Raw genomic sequence first — 22,222 nt, forward strand, 5'->3', positions numbered from 1 at the left:
TTCCTCTCCTCTTTTTTCCCTTCCCTTTCTTTTCCCTTCTCCACCCCTCTCACTTCCTTTTCCCTTCCTTCTCTCCTCTCCCGGGGTGCACGCAGCCGCCCGTCTCAGGGGGTACCTTCACCCCTCCCTTCCCGGGGGTGGAGGCGAGGGCCGGGGAGCAGCAGCCCGGCAGCGACGGCCGGGCCTCCCGCCCCGGGGCGCTGCGCGGCGCAGCCCCGCGGTGCGTGCGCAGGGCGGCGCGGAGCCCCCGCGGCGGGGCGGCCGCCCAGCCCGCCGCCGGCCGGGGCGGGCCCACCGCCGTCCCCTCCTCCAGCCTGCGCGGGGGGACGGGATCGCCCCGCCGCCGACCAGAGCGGCAGCCGCGGCCGGGGAGCGGAGCGGGCGCGACGCGGACCTGCCGGAGCCCCTCTCCTCCTCCTCCTCCTCCTCCTGCCCCGCGCCCTGCAGCATGGCCCGGCGCGAAGCGGCGGCCGCCCCCGGCCTCTGCCTCCTGCTCCTGCTGCTGCTCCGCAGCGGGGGGCTCGCCCCCCCCGCCGCCGCGCAGCCCCCGCCGCCGCTGCCGCCGCAGCAGCGCGGGAGCGTGTGGTGCCCCAGCCGCTGCCTCTGCTTCCGCACCACGGTGCGCTGCATGCATCTGATGCTGGAGAGCGTCCCCGCCGTGTCCCCCCAAACCACCATCCTGTGAGTAGCCGGGCGGGGGCTGCGGCGGCGGCGGCTCGGCGGGGCGAGCGGCGGCCCGGCGGGCAGGGAGAGGGGCGGAGGGAGGGCAGAGGAGGAGGAGGAGGAGGGGATACCTGGGGTGGGAGGCACTTTGGGTGGCGGTGGAGCCTCGGCCCTTTGTTTGCGGTCGGGGGAGGGGGCTTGGACCCGCGGCGCTGGCTCTGCCGTTGCTGGCGGGGCACCTCGGTGAGCGGCGGCGGGGCGGCCCGGGGCTGCCCGCGGCTCGGCGGGGCTGGGCTGGGCTGGGCAGGGCTGGGCTCGCCGCCCCCGGGCCCGCTGCCTGCGCGGCCCCGCGGCGGGTCCCAGGGGGCGGCGGTGCCCGGCGCGCTCCTGCCCGGCTTTGGCAGCGCGGGGCGGGCGGGGTCTGGCCGGTGCCCGGGCTTTGCGGGGCGGTTAGAGGTGGATATGCCGGTTAACCTGCGGGCATTGTGTCTCCAGCTTAATCGTCCCTGGAAGGATTTCGCTGCTTCCTTAGTATCCTGCTTAAAAGCACATTCAGTTGGCAGGAGGATCGACCGGGATATATGTAGCACTTTCTGTTCAGTTCAGAGACATGGTGGGGATGTATGAGCAAACCGGGACCCAGCCCTGGGCTTACTGAAAACTAACCCGGTTCAAGTTCCTGCAGAGACTTGTGGACATTATTTAATGTCCTGTTTTTTAATTCAGGCACTAATGTGTCAGTCGAAGTGTCCGGCCATTCCTCTATAGGGTCTGGTCACTGTTTTGAGTGGGTAATAAAATTCAGTATTGACAATGATTAACGTTTATTTCATTGCATTGATTTTACTGAAACGGTTACCTTTCCAGCCATATTTGCCTGTAATAAATGCAAAGTTCTAGACGAACATCACACGCTATTTTGTTTCGAGGCTTGCTGCGAGGAACGGATTTGTTCCACTGACCTGCTTATATGTTACTTGGGCTCAGAAAGCTCTTGGCACCAGCCCTGTCCTTCCCTTACACACACGCAGCCGTGGAAGCTGAGCAGAGCTTGGCCCTGGGAATTTTCTGCGGGGCCTCCTGTAATAAATTGACTTGTGACTTTGTCAGATATTTTCAAAAGGGATCTATAAAGCCTTGGTATGTTTCAGCTTCCAAGTATTATTTAATGTGAAGAGTACAGTCATTTAACATTAACTGAGTCCCTCTTTGGCAAGAAGCGCAGCCTTTTGGCAGAATGGGGTTAGTCCTGCAGTACTTGTAAACCTTTTAGGGAACAATACAGGAAGTGGGTGGTTAATGTTTCTTACATTTGAACAAAAGTACATTTACAGAACACCTTTTGCCTTGAGATTACAGGAAACGGTGTAAAGCTAGTTTTGTGAATCATCTTAAATGTAAAAAAAAAAAAAAAAAAAAGAAAATCTTTAGAGTATGGAATCAAGTCTTAATGGCTTGGTTTCGTGTTAAAGGTAGAAGGGCCTGCAACAGCAGAAAGTATTAGGTTAAACCTAGCCAGGGTGGAGCTCCCCTTACGGTGGGTATTTATAATCTTGCAGTGAGTCAGAGGAGAATGTGTGAACAATGCAAGCATTATACTCGTCTAACCCCACTAATATATCAAATTGTCTAGTATCCCAAATCTGAATTATCATTCTGGCATAATGCAAGCTACAATGCAGCAGAAGTAATGAAAAAGAAGTTATCAGCTGGACAAAGAACAGTAATTCTCAAAATACGCCTGCGGATGACCAGCATTCTTCAAAACAGAATGGTGGCCTTACTTGTCATCTGGTAATGGGTATTACCCTTTTTCACCAACCGACTAGGAGACTTATAAATAAAATATGCAATGCTACATCTGTAAATGCCAATTACTCCTTCTGCTACAGTTCTGAAGAATGGCTGTGAATGGGGAGGAGATGGGCCAGAAGATAGTCAGGCAATAGGAATCTCTGGGACAAGGAAAAATTGTACAATTTATTTAGTAATCAGTAGCTTGAAGGTAGCAACTATACATTAATAGCTTACCTATTGTATATGAATTGCCTGCCTTTAGCTGTAGGATGTACTTTCAGAATAATTACATGTCTGAGGTACTCATTGAATTACTAGAGGGTTTACCACTCATTTTTACCTTACTGCTATGTAGAACTGCAGTTCTACACAGCAGTGTTGTGCTTCATGGAGGTAGCCCATCACCCACAGAGGGCTTTCTACACTCAAGAATAGTTTCTTTTTTAAGCATGAAAATAAGAAGCAGTTATTTCATTTCTGGTTTGACTCTCACAGTTTGTCTTTCATGTGGAGCCTGTATATTAAATGTATTTTCTTTAGTAGTGGTGTTGATAGCTAGATAATTAGAAATAATGAATTAATTTCAGTTGAATGCCTTCCCCTTTAAAACATGGAATTATGAAATCCTGCAGTGTGTTGCTGATGGGTTAAGCCCATTTTTACTGGCATTGGTAAATTCCACATTCTTGTCTGTTTTATTTCTTCCTTAGGGCACAGACTGACCGTGCAAAGTAATTTTGTAAAAAACCATCACCATAAGTTTTTCATCGTTTATAAGTATATAGTTATATTGGTTTTTGCTGAGCACTGGTTCTGAAAACTGTCCCATTTTGGAAGCTGAGTTGACTTTGCTTTATTTCACATATAATTTGTTATATGGATTAAAACAGCATGGGGCCCAGACCAACAGTGCAGCCAAATGTTTTTCCCCACATATCAAAAATGTCTACTCCTAATCTCAGGCTCTCTTTTGAAAACTGTTCATAACATTACTAGTTGCTGACCTTGCCAGTGCTACTTCTGGCTGTACATTTTCTCACTCTCTCCTGCTTCCCCCACTTTCTGGCACTTCCCCCTTCCCTGCTGCAGGCTGGGATCCATGGCTTAAATTTCTTCTGCAGGGTGGATTCTGCCAGCTTCAAAAGTGCTCGTGGAGCCTTGCATGAACACGTGGTTTCACCCAAGATGAGATTATTGCCCAGACTCTTTGTAGGACTGAGGCCGGCATCCCACTCAGCAGGTCCTGTGCTGACTTCCCTTAAGAATGGAGACCCACCTCCAAAGCGGTTTGCAAAACCACTTCATGCCTAAGTACGGTCCTGGAAGTTTCCTTTCATCTCTGACTAAATACAGAGTGCTCATGTATTCATGGAAATTGCTGAAACATATTTATATTAGACCGTTTAAACAGTTGAGGAATGTAAAATCCTGGGTACAGTATTATTCCTGTCCTCTCTTCCTTGAATTGTATCCTATCTTACATTTATTTAGGGAATTTCTGTGTTTTACAGCCATTTCTAGTTCATGGTATTTGTAATTCTGACAGCGGTCCTCTGAGTATCGATGCAATATGTTACTATTTGTATCTTCTCTAAACATGACCAAAATCCAAACCTGTCTACAGGACTAGTTACACATACCCAGACCACTACTAAAACTTGTTTAAAGTTTTTCTTGGCAGCACCTGGATGCTCTCTGATTTTTTGCTAGCTGTACAAGCATAATTGCATTCACTGCAGTTGGGTCTCAAAGACTGAACAAGAGTAGAAACTAATGTTCTCTTGTAAGCAGAAAAGGTAAAAATTGACAAAAAATAATTGTCACAAAAGAAAGTGGACTTGGTTTGCACTAAGAATGGCATGCAAATTATTGAGGAGAAAAATTTATTTTGAAATAAGTCACTCATAATAATATTTGCTACAGGCAATTATTACTTTGGCTCTCCTGCATGTCTGTTTATGAATAAAACACCTTTTCAACACGCGAGTATAATTTTAAGTGATCAGACCTTAATAGGACTTTTTAAATTGCAGTCATTCCAGGTGAGTAGCTTTTGAAGGTAGTCACTGAAATTAAGTTGAAGGCAACAGTCTCAGTGTTGCTTGTTACTGCTTTTGTTTACATGATTCCAACATACTCTAAAAATTGGATAGTTTAAATGTGCATACCTTTTTGTTTATTTTTCTGTTTTAATTTCTGGTTTGTCATGTAAATGTCAAGGATCCACCCAAAGGGCAAGGGGAAAGCGTTAGTTGTTTAATTCTATGGTGAGTTTCTAGACAGCTGTATAAGAAGTACTTAAATTTTTTTCATAGCTCCATGAGAATTTTTGTGGAATCTAATGTACAGTCACAGTGCCAGTGAAAAGCATTAGTGATGCTTTTCAAGAGCATCTATCTTAATACAATTTTAAAAAAAACCAACTGAATTACACAAATCACACATCTGTTTGGAGTATACATGAATTACCAAAGAGATAGGGGTAATGGAAACATAATGACACTTTGCATTTCAGTGTTGATTTGTGATAACATTATGCCTCTTAACGGAGGCATTTAGGGAAAAGAAATGGGTGATATGTATGCATTCTGTCAGTGCAGGAGTCTCTGGGCTATCATAGCAGACGGATGCATGCTATTTGCAGATGTGCTGTTTGCAAATGATGCATTATCAGTCAGCAAACCACCAGCCCATTCTCATCTGAAAAATGCAGGATCCTTGCTTCTGATCAGATCTTTGAAACTCTTTTAGAAAAATTCCAATAGATTAAGCAATTAAAACAGCAAATAAATACTCCTCGACACTGTGATGGACAAAGGACTGTAGTCTCAAATCTGGACTGTGAGTAAGCTCGATTACTGCTGAGCATCAATTTACATATAGGAGGTAGTTGAGAGATATGGCACTGGTAGAAAATTTTAGTTAAGACACAGAGATTTGTGTATACTTAGTGTTCAAAAAAGAAGAACAGATACTGAAGTTTTACTTGAAGTGTTTAGAATAGCTGAATACCAACACAAATCTTGACAGACTCTTGGCTGGGCAGCAAACCGCATTAGGTGCCAATGATGATTTACTTGAATTACACAAAGCAGGGGGAAAGCATAAGATTATTTCAATAAAAATTATCTTAGGTCATCCTTCATGGAAATTTTTATGACCAAGTGCAGAGCTCAATTTGAGATTAAAACACATACATTTAAGTCTCTATACACAGGAATCTACAGCCACGTTTGGTGTCCGAGCTTCCCTTCTAGTGCACAGCAACTTAGTCAATACAGCCCATGGTGCCTGGAGCAGGACTCGGCTCACCCGAAAGGGAACACCTTCATTTGCTAACTATCGTGTCTAGCACCATTTGAATTCCCTTGAGAAAACAATTTCTAGCCTCCAGCTGCCTCTCAAAAAAGAACACTGGTCTCCCATTGCGCCTGCTTGCTCCCAACAGATGTCTCAGATAGCTTAGGACATCTAAACCAAGAGCAGGCACCAGTGTTTGGACAACTGAATTAAGCTGCTACTGTTTGGGCAGTTTATTCATTCTCCAGCCTTCTCAGCATGAGTGTGTTGACTAGTCTTCTGTTGACAATAAAACGAGTTTAAACATCTGTATGTAGATGTTGATATTTATTCATCTAAACAAAAACTTAAAATATTTTTCGGAAGAGAATGTTTTCGTAGTATTTTCGACAGAAGGAAACTACTTGCAAAAATCAGGCTAAGGAGTCATACACCATACAGAAAGTAACTTACTTTCAAGTATGTTAATTGTTGCTAAAAGGAGAGTATTTCTCCTCCATTAAGCCCTGTTCTCTGAGTACCAACAAATCAAATGGATACCGCAAAAGATACCAGACCTCCTCAGCAAAGCAACTTTGGAGGGTGTGTAGGATGTGAACCCAGCTAAAGTCATTCCCGGACAACGTGTCTGTACTGCTGATGGAATGAGCCAGGAGCAAGGCATTAATGTGTTAAGGAGACATTTGCAGAGCTTGCAGAATGTGCTTGGTCATTGGTGAGGGGGGGCAGAAGGGCACAATATTGATAGAGTGTTTGGCATTTACTGGGAGACATTAGGCAAAGCTGCTGAGGGATGCAGCGGAAGGCCCAAATGAGTCTTCGTTTCAAGAATGTATCTGCAAGTCACTACATCTGCTAGTGGGAAACTATTTTTGTCATCTCAGCACCAAGTTAACCCTCACCAAATTCTTTTTTGAAGAATGGGAAAACATGTGGAGCAAAATCATACCCATCGTTTCCTGCAAGTATCTTACTGTATATTTTACACGCTGTCATCAGAGGAATACGTCGTCTTATGTTACAGTTAATAAATACAATTTCTGGTTTTCATCTTTTTTACTAAGATGTATTTTTGACCAGTAAATGCTTAACATTTGAGTGTTAAAATGCTAAATGTGTATTTATTTACAGAAAGATGTCTGTAATGAGTAAAACCAAAGATCCATTTGACCTAATATCTGTTCTCTGAAGGTGACTGAAAGTGCAGCTTATAAACAAGTAGACAGCATAGAGCAGCTTGTAGTAGTTCATCCCTATAGTAATTTGCAGCTTAGGGATTTTCTGAGCTAAAGATTATTTCCATATTAGATGTAAATCTTCATGGATTTCTCCTCCACAAATTCTGTAACCTCATATTTTCAACTAATTTAGCTGTTACTTACACTGATAACTTTTGGTGATGAGTACTACACAAGCTACATGGTGTAAATTGCTCTCCTCTTTTGTTTGAAGCCTGCAAGTTGCTAGCTTCACTAGCTTCACCCCCATTTCTTCTGTTGGAAGAGACAGCAAATACTTGATGCCTCTGTATCATCTCAGTGCCACCCATGATTTTATGACCTTTGATCCTAAGTTTCTCCATTCATTTCTTTTTAAAGTTGAGGAGTCTTCTCACTGAAAAGTTGGTGTTCTTAACCTCTCATCACCTGAATTGCTCCTTCCCTACTCTGCTGTGTTTTGAGGTGAGGGAATTAGAAGTTTCCCCAGTATTTGCATGGACAGATCTGGTATGTGGGCTAACTGGGGATTTATAGAGCAGCATTAGGAGGGTCTCTTGTTTTTATTTTCTGTTCCTTTCCTAATAATTCCCAACATCATATTTCCTTTTCTTGAACTGTTGTTTTAATGGAATTGTCAAGGGTAGTTAAGATCTTGTCCTAAGTAGTAATGATCAGTTCTACACCCACCATTTTATTTGTAAAGTTTGGTTTTCTCCATACATGTTACTTTGTACTAATATGCATTAGGTCTACATTTTAATAGCCATTCATGGACTGTTGACAGGTCCTTCTGCTGTTCTTCCTAGTCAGACTTTGTTAAAATAGATAAATATCGTAACTAAAACTTTGTTGTCTCTGTTGTTCATCCCTCTTCCACTTATGAATAAATTGAACAATGCAGAACGCAGCATAGCTCTCTGTGAAACTGGTGACCTTCCCCCACTATGAAAATTCACCATTTACTACCAATGGTAGTCTCTTTATATGCTCATCTGGACTGTCTAGGATATTTGCTTTCTAGCTGTTTCAAACCTTTGGGAGTTTGGACTGTGGTCAGCACAAGATTTTTTTGTTTGTTCTACTGAAACGTTTTAGAAAGCCATGAAGATTATATACATCAGTGGATTGCTTGGTATTGTTGTCTAGGCCCCCAGTTGAAAATCACAGTTTTAAACATTTTTCTGTATTCCTGATTCTGCTGGCAGATAGCTTCAGTGCCTCTGCTGTTACTCAGTTTTCCCAAACAATAGCAAAATTAAAAGTGACGAGTTGTATCAATTCTCATCATTACTTTGGGGAATTTAAGGGCATGAGAGACATTGAATAAGAAATTTTTGAGTAGCAGAGACAAACATGGGATTACTCACTGGAAAGAGTAAGAAATGGATGCTTGGACATGAGTAAATACACTTTTTTCCAAAGAAGGCTGGTGGAAAAATAACAGGGAGATGCCTATCCCTTGCATCATCAGGAGGGTCTGGATCTGAGACACAAGGAGAGGGGTGAGTGTCTCATCTAACATTGTGGTAAACACATGCCTAAGAGAAAAATATGACTAATAAATATTCTAACCTCCTCCATTTTTCTGAGTAACTCTTACTGACTTCTCTCCCGGATGAGGTCAGTGATGCGAGATGGGGATAGATACGAGATGGGGATATCATTAGCCAGCAGAAAACTTGGTCATTTAGATATTAAATAAATGTTAGGCTGCCTACATGTGCTTATGGATTGGCTTGTAAGTAAACTAAGTTTAAATTAAAAGGTTGAAAGTCTAGCAGAAAAGAAAAATAGAACGTATAGCCAGTAAAGAAGAGAAGAGAGCTTGGGGTAAAGATAGAAGGAAGCTGTGGAAAGAAAACAACATCATATAATAGAAGAAATTGCTATTGCTATTATGACATGGAAAAATAGCAGACAACTACTCAGAAAATGACAAAAGAAGAAGAGAAATTGCGCATGATGTGTAAAATTGTGTAATATTTTATTTTTTTAATTACAAAATGTCCTTTTACAGGAATATTTTACTGTGTATAATGGGTAAAATGAAAATGCTAGATTAATGTTTTCAGGCCGCAATTCTATTTTGAACAATTGAAAAACAAACTATAAATTTTCACCCATCTTGATTCATCTCTCAAATGGTATTTTTTCAATTATTTCTTTTTGGATTCATATTTCTGAGACTTTCAAAGCTTACTGTAGTTTGTTTACAGTATTTTTCCCCACTTCATATATTATTTTGTGATCAAATATTTTGTACACTCTAGATCTCATCTTGCAAATGTGAACTTATGCTGAGCTTTGTGTACATGAGTAATCCCTAGGTTTCTGGTTCTTCCTGGGCTTGGACATTTGCCAGGTCTCTTTCCAGCAAGCCAAAGTGTTTACAGCCTTAGAGGCTAAGACTTCACTTACAGAAAAGGTCCATTTATAAAGGTGACATTTAAAATCTATATCACACAAGCTAAATGTTTATAGTTGCTTGTCTTTCTGGAGAAGTTTATGTATAAAAATAAGTTAATATTTTAAATACTTGTATGTGTGTCTGGGTTTATATATATATATACACACATACACATGCTATATATATTGTGTGTGTATAGATACAGTAAAATGGAAACAACTGAACCAAATTGTCTTTATCATTTGTTCCATTTGGAGTTGATGAAAAAAACCAAAACAAAAATAGCTTCAAAACCAAAACAAAAATAGCTTTACAGGCGTTATGGGCAGTCTCAAGACAATCCGAAGAGATGGTGCAATGAGAGCTGGCTGAGCTGGAAGGGAATGACTCAAGGTTTATTAGGCTGCCAAATTTCATTTCTTTTTGGTATGGAATTATTACTGTTGCTAATGAGAGTCAAGCGATTCTTTGAAAAAGAAAATTTAATGAATGTTTAACTTATTGCAAATAACAAAGATTCTCAAGTTTCTTGGGAAAGACACGAGGGAGAGACCGGTGTGAGCTCTCAGCTTCGCGTCTCTTTGTTTAATCTGTATATACAAAGATTAGCAAAGATTAGGACATTGAAGAGTTTGTGTAGTGCCTGGCATGGCTTCTTGAACCTTGTGAAAGTTTGTATAGTGAAAACTGTGAAGTTTGGTGCAATGTAGTGTTCTCTCTTGGTTTTTATCTGAGTTGTTCTCTAAGTTTTACTAAGCAAAACAATGAGCATACGTATTTAACTCCAAAATTAGTTTTAATGACTGTGACATTGCTCCCTTTTTTGTTGTGATCTGTTGCTTGGACTTTCAGATCTTTTATTCTCTTTCCAGTTGCCACTCCCCGGATCTTTCGGAAACATTTTCTTTCAGCATTCTTTCCCCTTAAATCACTTATTACAACAGTCTGGTCATTGCCTGGCTGGTCTAAAAAAGGAAAATAATATTACTTTGTACACATCATTACCTTAACTAATGACTGTTTTTGGTAAGCAGGATGGTGACTGCTAAGTGTCAAGTTATTTGCATTGTGTTAGCCAGACTGATGGACTTAATAGCCTTTTATTAGCCATATGGCTGGCGGTTTCCTTCGTGGGAGAAAAAATACAGAATAAGCAAGTCCATGCTTGCTTTGACTTATCTCCAGGCAGTGTGAGCATCATTGCTGGGGCAGCATGAAATTCAGTGCAAACTTCTCAAAACAGTTAAATTCAGAGGCTTATAGTCTCTGTCCAAGGTCCACCGTGCTCTACAGTAGGTAAATATTTTGGTTTTACATGGTTTTGGTTGGCCACTTCGATATAAAATCTCACTCTGATATCTTGTGGTGGCTTCTATTTAATGACTGATTGTCATGATAATCAGATAAATTTCATGATAATCAGATGAAATCTGTCATCAATATTCAAATCTTTAAAGTGTGTCTGTCATAATGTCTTACAAGTCTTATAATGTTTTAATGTCCTATAATGTTTTAATGGTGGGTGAGGAAACTTTTTTTTTCCCAGTTTTTCAAAAATATTTTGGAAAATATGTGGGGCAGTGTGTGGTCTGGTGCACAGGTAACTCTAGCGAGCCATTCAAAACTCAAAATAAATAAAAAAATGCTGCATTACATTGTCTGCTAAGATAACGTAAAAAGCTGGAGCAGCAGTGTGATGGTGTGGCATATGTATATAAAAAATACACAGTGATTGATTTGCTGCTGGAAAGCTGCCTATCAAAGCACGATGCCTTTTAAGGGATATTTTGTCACTCTTTGGGATAATAACTAATTTGGGTTCAAGAAAAAAGTTTTGGTTTGATGGCATTTTGATAAACTCTCTGAGAAATTTGAGAGGTGGGAGTATTTTAAGTTATGTTTTAAAGACATAAACTGAATCATAAAATTCAGATCTTTGACTTGGGTAACATTCTCAGGCTCCAATAAAAAAGGTCCAGGCATTTGGTTTAAAGTGCCCAGAGAAAGGACAGACTTTCATCGGGCAGGAGGAGTTGCAGAGCTGCAACAGGGCTCCCAAGAGTGAGTGAGAACAATTTGATTATGTGAGTAGGTGGTTTGCTCTGGCCAGATTCAAGTCATTAACTTTCTGATTTAATTTTATTGGCTTGGGCAAAGCTTAAGTAAGTGTAATAGCACCTATGTAGGGGGTAGAATCAGCTAAAGTAAATCAATTAAAATGTTCGCTAGTTAGACTTTTATATATAGATAAAGCATGTTTTATGTATAGATTGAAGACACAGCTGACAGGCATGTAAATAATTGCTACCAGGCAATTATTAAAGGTCTGTAAAGACCTTTCTTAGTATAGAAACATCTCCTGTACTTTATTTACAGCAATTTTTAAAACTCAGGCTATTCTTTTTCCTGAGTGCTCTATTAATAAGCTACATCACTTGAAATTTCTAAAGTTTTGATACATGCCGAAACATCTTTCTTGATTCAGTGAATGACAGTTTTGCAAACTTAGCCAGAAAATCTTCTAATCTCCCCATTATGACATTAATATTTTCTGAGATGTTTTATACTGTGTCATCATCATGTTCTTTCTGGAATAGATGTTTTCTTTTTGACATCTTCTGTTTTCCTTATACGTTTTGGATACATCTGGCATGTGAAGAATTGCATAAAAGTAGTGTAAACAGAAGAAATATTGTCTAAAATGTAAAAATAGTCTGAGACATAATATTTATTGGAGAATTCCAACTGAACAGTTTGGCAAAGTAATTTAAGTGGCAGAAAGCAAGATTTACAATAAAAAAATATTAAACAGCATTCAGTGTCAATCTTTATACCAGTCATATCTGTATAAAAGATTCTATCCACCAATAGGTGTAAGATATAACTATCTTTGGAAGAAATTTGTGGGCATGCCAAACACTTTAGATAGTACAGGGGAAGTTTTCCATTTGTGATGAACTTGCAATGTGAACAACACTTAGAGAACAGATATGAGGCAGGTAAGTAACGTGTACAGCCAAGTAACTTGTGTACAGCCCCCATATTCAAGTAGTCAGGTGTATTACGTAGGTCAGTTTTGTAACTCCATGGCATGTGTTTATAACCCCTTATTCATCAAAGAAAGAAATAAGAACTAGTTGTGGTTTGGCACTCACCATTCAACAATATAAAATTGAATTCAAACTAGTTTTGTCTTTTCAATATTGGTAAAATTTTGAATTCCCACAATATATGTGAAGCCAGTAATATCTGTGCAACCCAGATTCTTCAGGTAACTGTTTTCCATTACCTTTCATTTACTTCTTTTCTGTGGATATGCATGAGGAGTTGTTTTTTAATAGCATTAGCATAGAGCAAGTACCTGTCTTGCTTGTCAGACATTGTTTATGACAGAATTTGTATCCTGGTTGTTTTTTGGGCTTTTTTTTTCCATAACTACCTTCCCAAACTCTTGTCCTGAAAATCAGAAAAAATATATATATCATCATTAGTCTATAATAATAAATACATCTTGGTATCTGAAGTAGAATTTGCATTTATAGGATCCTTAAATATTAAAATATCTTTTATTTACTTATTGGCTTTTGCAGGTTGACATTGCTTTGAAAATATCCTTACTTCTCTGGAGGGATATTTCATTTTTCAGGAGCCAATCTTCTGGACAGTATAAACAAAAAATTGCTTTTTTTATTTTTTAATTTTGAACTTTGGAGATAATTGGACATGATGGTAGATGCCCATAAAATAAATTCTTTTTAAGATCTGGACCCACATGCAAGAAATTTCCGATAGCATCAGGATTTGAAAAACGTGTTGAATGCCTTGTGGATTTAAAATTTGCTTATTTTTCTCTTGGTTGGTGTCTCTTTTGTTCCGTAAATCTGTTGTTTTTAACTGCAGAGTGACAGAGCTTCAGTGGGAGGGAAATAAAACGTTCATTCAGCTCAGCCTTATCTTTAGCCCTCTGGTTTGGACATGGGAAGGATTTGTTGCTCCAGAGACCAGAGCAAGCGTATAATCTCTCAGGAGAGATTTCAGCTATAACACTACTGTAGTAGAACAACATCTGATACTTGAGGAAACTTTACCAGTAGAAATTTATGCACTTAAGAGGTTAAGTAAGTCTGGGTTTGTGGCTTGCAGTCTTCAGCCTCTTGAATTTTACTTAAGGTGTCTTAAGTATTTGTGGAAATCCCAGCCATAAATTGGCATTTGTATGCCTCTGGATCAGAGGGTATATTTGTACTTCTGACCAGTCTTACAGCAATGATAGTTTAGCTGTGGGTCCAGAGGATTCTTTTTCAGGTGAACTTAAAATTTGGTAAATAATATTTGTGGGAAAGAATTTTTTTACTGGCTTTTAAGCCATATATATGGCAGTGTTCTTAGTCAAGCAGAGTACTAGCAGTTTATACATTTCCAAGACATGTAAATATGTATTTTTGGGTAGTAGAAACATTCTAAGGACCTGTTATTCAAAGCTGAAAAGTAATTAGTAGATATATCTGCTTATTGAAACTATTTTTTTTTTTAATTTTTGGCTGCATATAGTACTCCTTTTTTTGAGATGACTATTTATACTGTATATTAAAAGAAAATAGTAAGTCTAATGTATTTAAGTAGCTGGTCTATTTAGTATATTAATGCTAGTATGTACCTACTTGTTTTGCTTCAATTTTCTGTTTTAATTTACAAAATAGAGATTGTACCCCTTTGCAGTTAAAAAAACCCAACCCAGAAACACCCTGTGAGTGGTACTTGGGTTTATTTTGGCTGCTGGGTGCCCACAGGAGTTGCTCGTTCCTGCCCTTGGTCTTCTCAGTCAGTTCTCAGAGTTAGCTGAAAAATAAACAAGGGAAAAAAAATTGGTTTCACTCTGAATCATTTCCCTGATTTTGTGGCCTGTGATGTCCGTGGCCACTGTGTCAGCCCCGGTGAAAAGGTGGCCTGGCAGCGGCAGGAGGGGAGGAGCGTTTCCTGAGGGAAGCTGTTAGCTGGCCCCTGCGGCCGCTCACTTTACCACAGAAACAGGCCTGCCCTCAGGGCAAACCTTAAAAATAAGCTGAGTTTGTGATACAGTTTGAAGGGCCATGGTCTGCACACACGAGGGCTGTAAATGCCCATGCTGAGACCTCCTTGCAGAAAAACTGCCCCTCCACTTTCCCGCCTTGCCGGGAAGCGAGAGCCGCCTGCCCCCGCTCCGCACTTCCCCGGGCCTGCTGCTCCCGCCCGGCAGCAAAGGCAATGTCTTTCTTTGGCAACGTTTACAATTTTGACTTTCCTGAATTAATTTTTAGTTAACGTCCCATCTATTGAGTTGTCATGCTAGGTATTTACTATGTGGATGTTTTAAAACACCTAATTTTCCTAAAATGCAGGTATGTGTTTTAGCTTAGAGATATTTCTAATCTTTTCTTTCCATTCTACTTTTGCAAGACTAATCAAATGTTCTAACTTTTCCCCTTTTGTTGCATATGCGTGTGTTTGAAAGCATTTTTCTTTCCTTTTGAACTCTGGGAAAGACCCCTTGAGAGTCCATGTTAGCTGCGATGTGTTACTGGGAAGCACGTGAAGTTGCTCTCCATGTGGCCCAAATGGTTTTTATATGGCCCGAGTGATAGCTAGTTTGTAACTGCTAAGGGGTGATGAAAACAAGGATGTAAGTTGAAACGTGTTCAAAATGGAAAAATCAGATTGAACTGTAACTTTAAAAATGGCATTAGACAGTGAAGACTGAAGTAGTACAGAATTGTCTTCTCTTACGCTCAGAAATATTTGGCCTTAGGAACAACATGTAAGTGTATAAAAACATTTTCTGTATAAAAGTGTTTCATGCTTCTTTTTTAGTGTTTTTAGTACTTTGTTAATGTGATGAAATAATTACAGAGATATTAAAAAGTGCTTTCTAATTAATTGTTGACTTAATACTGCCAATATTAGAACTGCTAGGAAGAGGGTGCATGACGTAAAGCAAAATAGATGTGATCTCCTGAGACCACTGGAATTTGAAATAACTAACAAACACACACAAGACTAGTAACACTTATTTGGAAATTTCAGACACATCTATAATTTGCAGCAATCCAATTTTCCAAGGTTTTTTTAATCTGGTCAGATTTACTTTAGGTAGAGAAAGAAGAAAAGAAATTTGCAGGGAAAGAACTTGTAGGCATTTTATTTAGTTCAGTTCTACTTTTGCAGTGTGAGGTAAAATGCGATGGGTCTTGATTGATTCAAGTTATGGCACATGATAAACATGTATAAAGCATAATATTTATGATTAATCTTTTATTTATTCTCTTGATGCATTCTGTAAGATAACTTGTTCCCTAATGAGTAGGAAGCAGGAGTTGGAAATGAGTAGTAAATTGCTTTAATTGTTTTTTTGTTTATAATTTTGATATTGATGTTAGGATGGACGTAGCAAGAAGAAAAAGGAAGGAATAATCTCTGTTCCCAGAGATTCCCTTCCCTGAAAGTCATTCAGCTGGGTATTTTAAGGTTGAATGTCTTCTTCTAGTAGCTGCTTCCATTGCTCTTTGTAGGCAGAAAGCAGCTTCTGTTCTCGCAAGTGACAGGAATGCAGAGATGCCTGTGCTGAGGCTGTCTGCACCCATGAGGAATGAGGAGATAAATATCGGAGGAGTCCTAACACAGCCCCGTCACTCCCGGTTCCTGTTCTGAGTTTGCTTTGCCAGGAGCAGGAGGAGCTGGAGGCAGAGCAAGAAAATAACTAACTTATCTGCTCTGGCAGCCTGTTGTTAACCTCAGGAAGCAGAAAATACGATTCCAAGAGCTGCGGCCTTTTCAGTGAGGTGACCTGGGATTTTCCATAAAGTGGAAGGAAGAGCTGTCGCTTTGTCTGAAACCAGGAAGCTGGTCTGCAGCCAAATGATAGAGTACCTGAATTTTTGTTTTTACTCTTTATGCAAGCCAGTAGTGCTTTCCATATTAATAGTAAAATGTTCTTGGCATTCGATAAGAACAAGTATCCAGATAAATTCTAACAACACCTCTCGAGTCTGTTTGAATCTAATACGGCAATCTCTGTATTGGAAATAACTGGAAAGTACGTAACAGTTGGAAATACATTGCGATAAAATCCACCTAGTAGAGAGGGAAGAGTGACGCATAGATTTACAATGAATAAAGGCTTTTGAGTCAAATTTAGATGTTATTTTTAGATGCAGTAATTCCTTCAATTTTCCACATCCTTTGGCTTGATGTTGATCTTGTATTGCAAGACTTCTTTTTGAATTGAAGGAGACAAAATGGGCATTCTTTAGTAAGGTCATCAGCATTGTAGATGCTGGATGTTATTTATTGGTATAGTAAATATAATGCAAGCTCACATGCACTGCATCAGTGAGGCTTCCTGCCCTGAGGAAAGAAAAGCCCCCAAAACTGCACTGATGGGGAAATCACACTTCTATGCTAGAAGTGTGCTTCTGTGCTTCTATTAGTTTACCTGCCCAGTCTGTTACTTCTTTCCCAGCACTCACTCACATCCCTGTTTTCAGCTGTAGGGTCTTCTGTTGCTGAGAGCTCATGGCCCTCAGCTCTCCGCTGGTACTCGCCCAGTGCGGGGGGTACCCAGCTGGCTACTCCTGTGGGAGAGGGGCTGATGTGTCAGAGCTAGAAGGATGCTTAAGAAACAATCTGTCCTCTGGCACTCTGGTAAAACGCAGGTGACTTGTCTATATCAGTGCGTATTCTCTTTTATGAATATGCACGCTCATTTGCTTGCATTGCACCTGCATCCGTTTTCCTGACAGGGAAGAAAGAACTAATCCACCGTAGAACATAATCAGAAAAATCCTTGTTACAAAGAATTGTAAGTATATTTTCCTGCCCACCCATATTTGGTGTTTTAGGAATTTTTTTTTTAATTAGTCTTTAAGAACTGCTGCAAAAAAAAATTCATGTATGAACTTCAGTGCTTAACTCCTCTGGATCTATTTTAAGAAAAACAGTCAATGCTACTCCTCACTTACAGCTGTTTGCTTCTAGTGAGCGGAATCTGAAGATAAACACATTCAAGATGGATGCAGGGTTAGACTATCCCATTTTTAACAGTGAATATAGTTAACTGTCAGAATAACTTGCTTTAGGTTTTGCTTGATTCATGGTCTTTTGAATCACAGTTTTATATTTTTCTCAAAGGGATGGTTCAGCTCTGACAGCAATAATTGCCTTAAGACAGGAACTTCTCTACCATTGTATGACTTGTCCTCTGTGGGAGGTCAGGGGATGATAATGTTTCTTCCTGGCTTTCAGTTCTTTCCTCTGAGAATATCAATATTTCATGGATATAGAATTTACACTTAAGCATCCCTGTGAGATGGAGAAGTGCAGAAACATTATTGATTTTGCAAAATGGTGTGTGTGTGTGTGGGGGACTAATTTATGACTATAACATGAAAGCAGTATTTCTGTAGGGTTTTTCACAGTAGTAATTCACATGACTATTAACTACAAAACCAAACAAAACTGCTATCTCATTTGTTTCAGTAGTTCATGGTATGCCATAAACTAGTCAGCTTCCCTTTTTGGTGTCTTCTTTAGCCTACTATAGAGGATAAACTTTTTTTTTTTGATTGAAAAGTACAGTTGGAACAATAAATATTGAGAAGGAAACCGAGAAGAGGTCGCATCTCCAACTGTTGGTAATCCTCTAAAAATATTTCAATGTATCAGTAGCTCTTTACAGTACAGACTGGGCCAACCAACAGTTCACTCTGTGCTTGATCCAAGACCTTAACTGTCATGTACTTCTCTTTAACACAGCACTCGTGCACAGCTATCATGTCCTGTTTTATTGGGCACGGCACAAATGCAGGACAAGAAAGCAGCCCTTTCCCAAGGGTATTTCTGTAAAAAATAATCAGTAATGAATCATATGGCTGTACTGTCAACAATATTTTCATTGTTTGGTTTTAGAAATAGGTCCTCCTGAGAGGAATAAAGACAGATTTTGCCTTTTCTTGTTATTTCTTCAGACTGCAGAAATAGCATTACATCTCTTTGAGTTCTACCCATACTGTTAAAAGAAGGGGGTTTTGGTTGTGTGGTTTGGGTTTGTTTTTGTTGTTGTTGTTTTTTAAAATAGCATGAGAATTAGAAACAATTATAAAATAAAATTTCTAATTTCAAAATACAGTATTTCTGTAGTGGATGGATTTTGGGAGACTCTGAAGGTGGATGAGACTAAGAGCCATGATCATGCCAGAGTAAAATTTCCGTGTATAATTCTTGACAATTAAGCCTACATGCGTAAAACTTTGAACCAGCAAATCCCACTTGAATCCTATTAATGGCACTGCATAGCTGGTTGGAAAAATTGGCAACAAGGGCAGCAGAGGGATCTACAGACTTAGTAAGACAATACTGTATTGCTTTTCATTGAGTTCACATTTAAATGTTTTCCTTTCAACTCTAATGGCAAAATAATTGTTAGTTAAAACAAATCCTTAGCTCTTGGAGAAGGCTGTATCATAAGCTTTCCATTCACCAAAGCTGTACCTGATAAATATATTTTTTAAGACTTATAAACTTAAAGTCCCTTTCAACAAATCTTAAATATTTGTGCAAATCAGGTATTATTTTAATTAGATAATTAATAGATCATCCAGATTTCATTCTTTATATTTTCGTAGGCATGGTTTTATATCAAGGTGAGTACTGCCAAATGTTCTGCATCCTGTTCTACAGATTTCAGTATTTTTGTGATCCTACCATTTACTTTTGTTACAAAGATTATGGTATACTGAATATTATTGACTATGATACCCACTCACCATGTAAGAGTGATCTTTTCGTTTCCCATCTAAAAATGCAGTGGCTTTATTTTATGTGCTGAGTGCTGATGTACAGATAATAAAAATCTCTCAACGTAAATTAGAGAATATCGCATATTGTATCTAGTAATTAGACTGGGGAAGAATTCATCCAGAAAATGAATTGCCAAGAAAAAGGAGAACGATGTAATTTTGTTTGTAAAAGAATCACTGGGGCTAAATCTTAAAACCAGGCAAAAAAAAAAAAATCTTGGTTCCTCTGGTATTCTAGAAAATGTTATGCTGCTAGCAGTGAGGATTACTGTAAGTAGCGCTGTAGCTGAAAGTGGGGTTTGGTTTTATTTTTTTAAAGTGGTGGCCTTCTCTTTGTTTGTTCAACAAAGTGACACATTTTTTTACAGGGCAGTAGTTAAAGCAGCATTAAAGTGCCATTGACATCATCCAGTTACCGCACTGACTTGATTATATAACCTCTTTTGTGCAATTTTCATGCTCTGTTCTGTTTGAATGTTTTTACTGTGCTGATGGCTGTTTTTCATTTCCTGCTGGGATGACCTTGAATAAAAAAAGAATAAGAATAAAGTAGACATAAGCAATGTAGTCTTGCTGGCATTTGCAGATCTTTTGTTCTGTGTTGAGAAACATAGTAGTTTGGCATTTATGGTATAGGTTATTTCTGCTGGGTAGTAATTAATCTTCAACAGTTAGAAAAAAATAATATTTTTCTCTTATTTTGTTCTTTTGAATTTGCCAATGGCAAAGGGATCCAGTTATGACAATTCCTACCTTATTAAAACATCTGAAGAGAGCTAAACAAATGATAAATGCATTGGTCATTCTTTAACTTAGGTTATTAATTTAACCTGTTAAATCTAATAGATCTATGAATCTATTAAATTGCTCCCTCTTTTTTTAAAGGAAAAGAAGATTAACTAGTTTGCACTTTTTTCCAGATTCAGTACATATCATGCAACTGAAGGAACTGTTATTTTTCTGATTTGGCACTTCTTGTTGTTGCCAATCAACATTTCATAACTAGCCTAAGAGACTACATTGTCTTTCACTTCTACATCTTTTTCAGAGTTTTTGTATCTCTCAGTATCAGAGCAGTTATAACGATGAGAAGTCCATCCTTTGAAAGTAGTTTGCATTATTCCTGTTGATTCTTACCACGCCAAAGCCACTGCCTCCTTTTAATTTGTCAAATTTAAGTCATAAAGATTATATTACCATACAGTTTACAATCACATATAGAGGAAGAGTTTTAGCTTTAAATAGTTTTCACTGGAGCTTTTAAAAGTGTCTGCCTGTGGGGCAGGGGGTTGGGCATGGGGCTTGTTCTTTTATGGTCCACAATTAGTAGTTTTTAAGAGACTTAAGACAGTAGTATCCTTTCAGATATTTCCATTTTGCTGCTGTGGTGTTTTTGCTTTTCTGAGGAAATATCTCTGAATATAAGTTCATCCAATGATGAAGTACTGGTTAACTCTTGAAACAAGGTAATGAGATACTTACCTTCACTGCTAATAAAAGATCAAGATATGATTTCATTGGCAAATGTTTCAGTATTTTTCGTTTTAATGAAGATTGACAATAGAAGTCATTAATGTCTCAACATCATATTTCAAACATCAGTGTATCAAACAACTATGTTGATTTCATCCACATTGCCTTTTTTGTGTCCAAAGCTAAAAGTTACACAAAGATTTTCAGCTTGAAGTATGAAATCAGATGCTTTCAATATGATGGGCTAATACAAATGCAGATCTTCTAAACTTGAGTTTAAATGCATTGTTTTATTTCGCCAATGGTAAATCTGATGCTTTGGCTTTATTCTGTCTTGATAGATAACTGTTTTTGGAGAAACTTGGCAGTCCTACTTTTTTTTGAATTCTTTTTGGTTTTTGTTTCACTGAATCTGATTTTCATGTAGTGTTTACATGAACGTATGAATGTGATTTATAATCTATCTGAGAGCAGTACACTGGAAAACAGTCCTCCAGAGCAAATTTAATAAGTGTAAGTGTAACACAGTGTTTGGTTTGTACTGTTGATTACATCTAACATTATTAAGCGAAGTAACAGAATATTTTTGGTTTTGGACAAGAAAAAGTTATGACAAATGCTGGGAGATTACCAAATGATTAAAGGGTTCTCCTAAAGTTTAGAAATATAGGTGGAAATATAGGAATAGCAGATATTCCCAAAAAAGTAGTAAGACAGACATAGTCTCATGTCACAGAATTATTTGGGGTTAGTACAAGCAATGAATGCTTGGTTAGACTAGCTACTTGTCCTCCTCAGCCTCAACAGTAAAAAAAGTAACAAATAAATGTATTATTTAAAGTTTGTTCTTTAATCTGAGAGGGAAATAGAATTGATAGCCTATTTTTGCATTGACCTTTATCAAAATCAGGAGGGCTATAAACAGAAGATGGAATTACACACTGTGCCTAAAATTTGTCATTTCCATATAGAGTTCTCCTCTCAAGCAGTTTTTAATAATAGAACGAAAAGTGTCCAAAGCGAACTGAGTTATCTCCCCTACTTTAGTCTAAGATTTTTCACATATCATTATTTGAGAGGTATGTTGGTGATTCTAGCGGTTAAAGTTGGAAACTATTTCCTCATGTTGTATTTTGTAAATCTTAATGTTATACCCTAGCAAATGAGCCTTCAGTTTTATTTTTGCTTTCATTTCCATCCTGTAGCCAGGAAGATGGGAGATGGATAACCAAAGTTCTGAATGTCTTCAGCTGTCTTTGCTCTTATGAAATACTTTATTTAATGTTCTGAAAGCTTTTGCATTCAGGTTTAAGTGCACTATAATTAATTCATAGAAGACTGTATATAGCAAAAAACTTGCATAACCTTTAAAAATGTCAAGAATACTTGTAGTTGAGGTACTAGATTTGAAATCTTTGTAATTGCAGCATTTCTGTACAATGTGAGTGCGACATGTAGAGTTCTTTGCTAAGGCCCTGATGGTGCTTTGCATACGTACATTATGTCGCAAGATAAATGTTTTTAAGTAAATC

The 22,222-nt window shown here is 39.0% G+C and overlaps 1 protein-coding gene across 2 annotated transcripts in view; it reads left to right on the forward strand.

The window, feature by feature from the left end:
• Window positions 1-318: 318 nt before the first annotated feature.
• The window catches only part of PXDN (peroxidasin), a 102,089-nt gene continuing 80,185 nt past the window's right edge, over window positions 319-22,222 (forward strand). For both annotated transcript variants that reach the window (XR_012775145.1, XM_075498019.1), the window contains exon 1: window positions 319-681. Coding sequence is in view for 1 of the 2 variants with exons in the window: in XM_075498019.1 (XP_075354134.1) it covers window positions 449-681 (233 nt within the window). In the remaining variant the exon portion in view is untranslated. The remainder of the gene's footprint in view (window positions 682-22,222) is intronic.

This window comes from Mycteria americana, chromosome 3 (assembly GCF_035582795.1).
Source record: "Mycteria americana isolate JAX WOST 10 ecotype Jacksonville Zoo and Gardens chromosome 3, USCA_MyAme_1.0, whole genome shotgun sequence".
NCBI lineage: Eukaryota > Metazoa > Chordata > Aves > Ciconiiformes > Ciconiidae > Mycteria > Mycteria americana.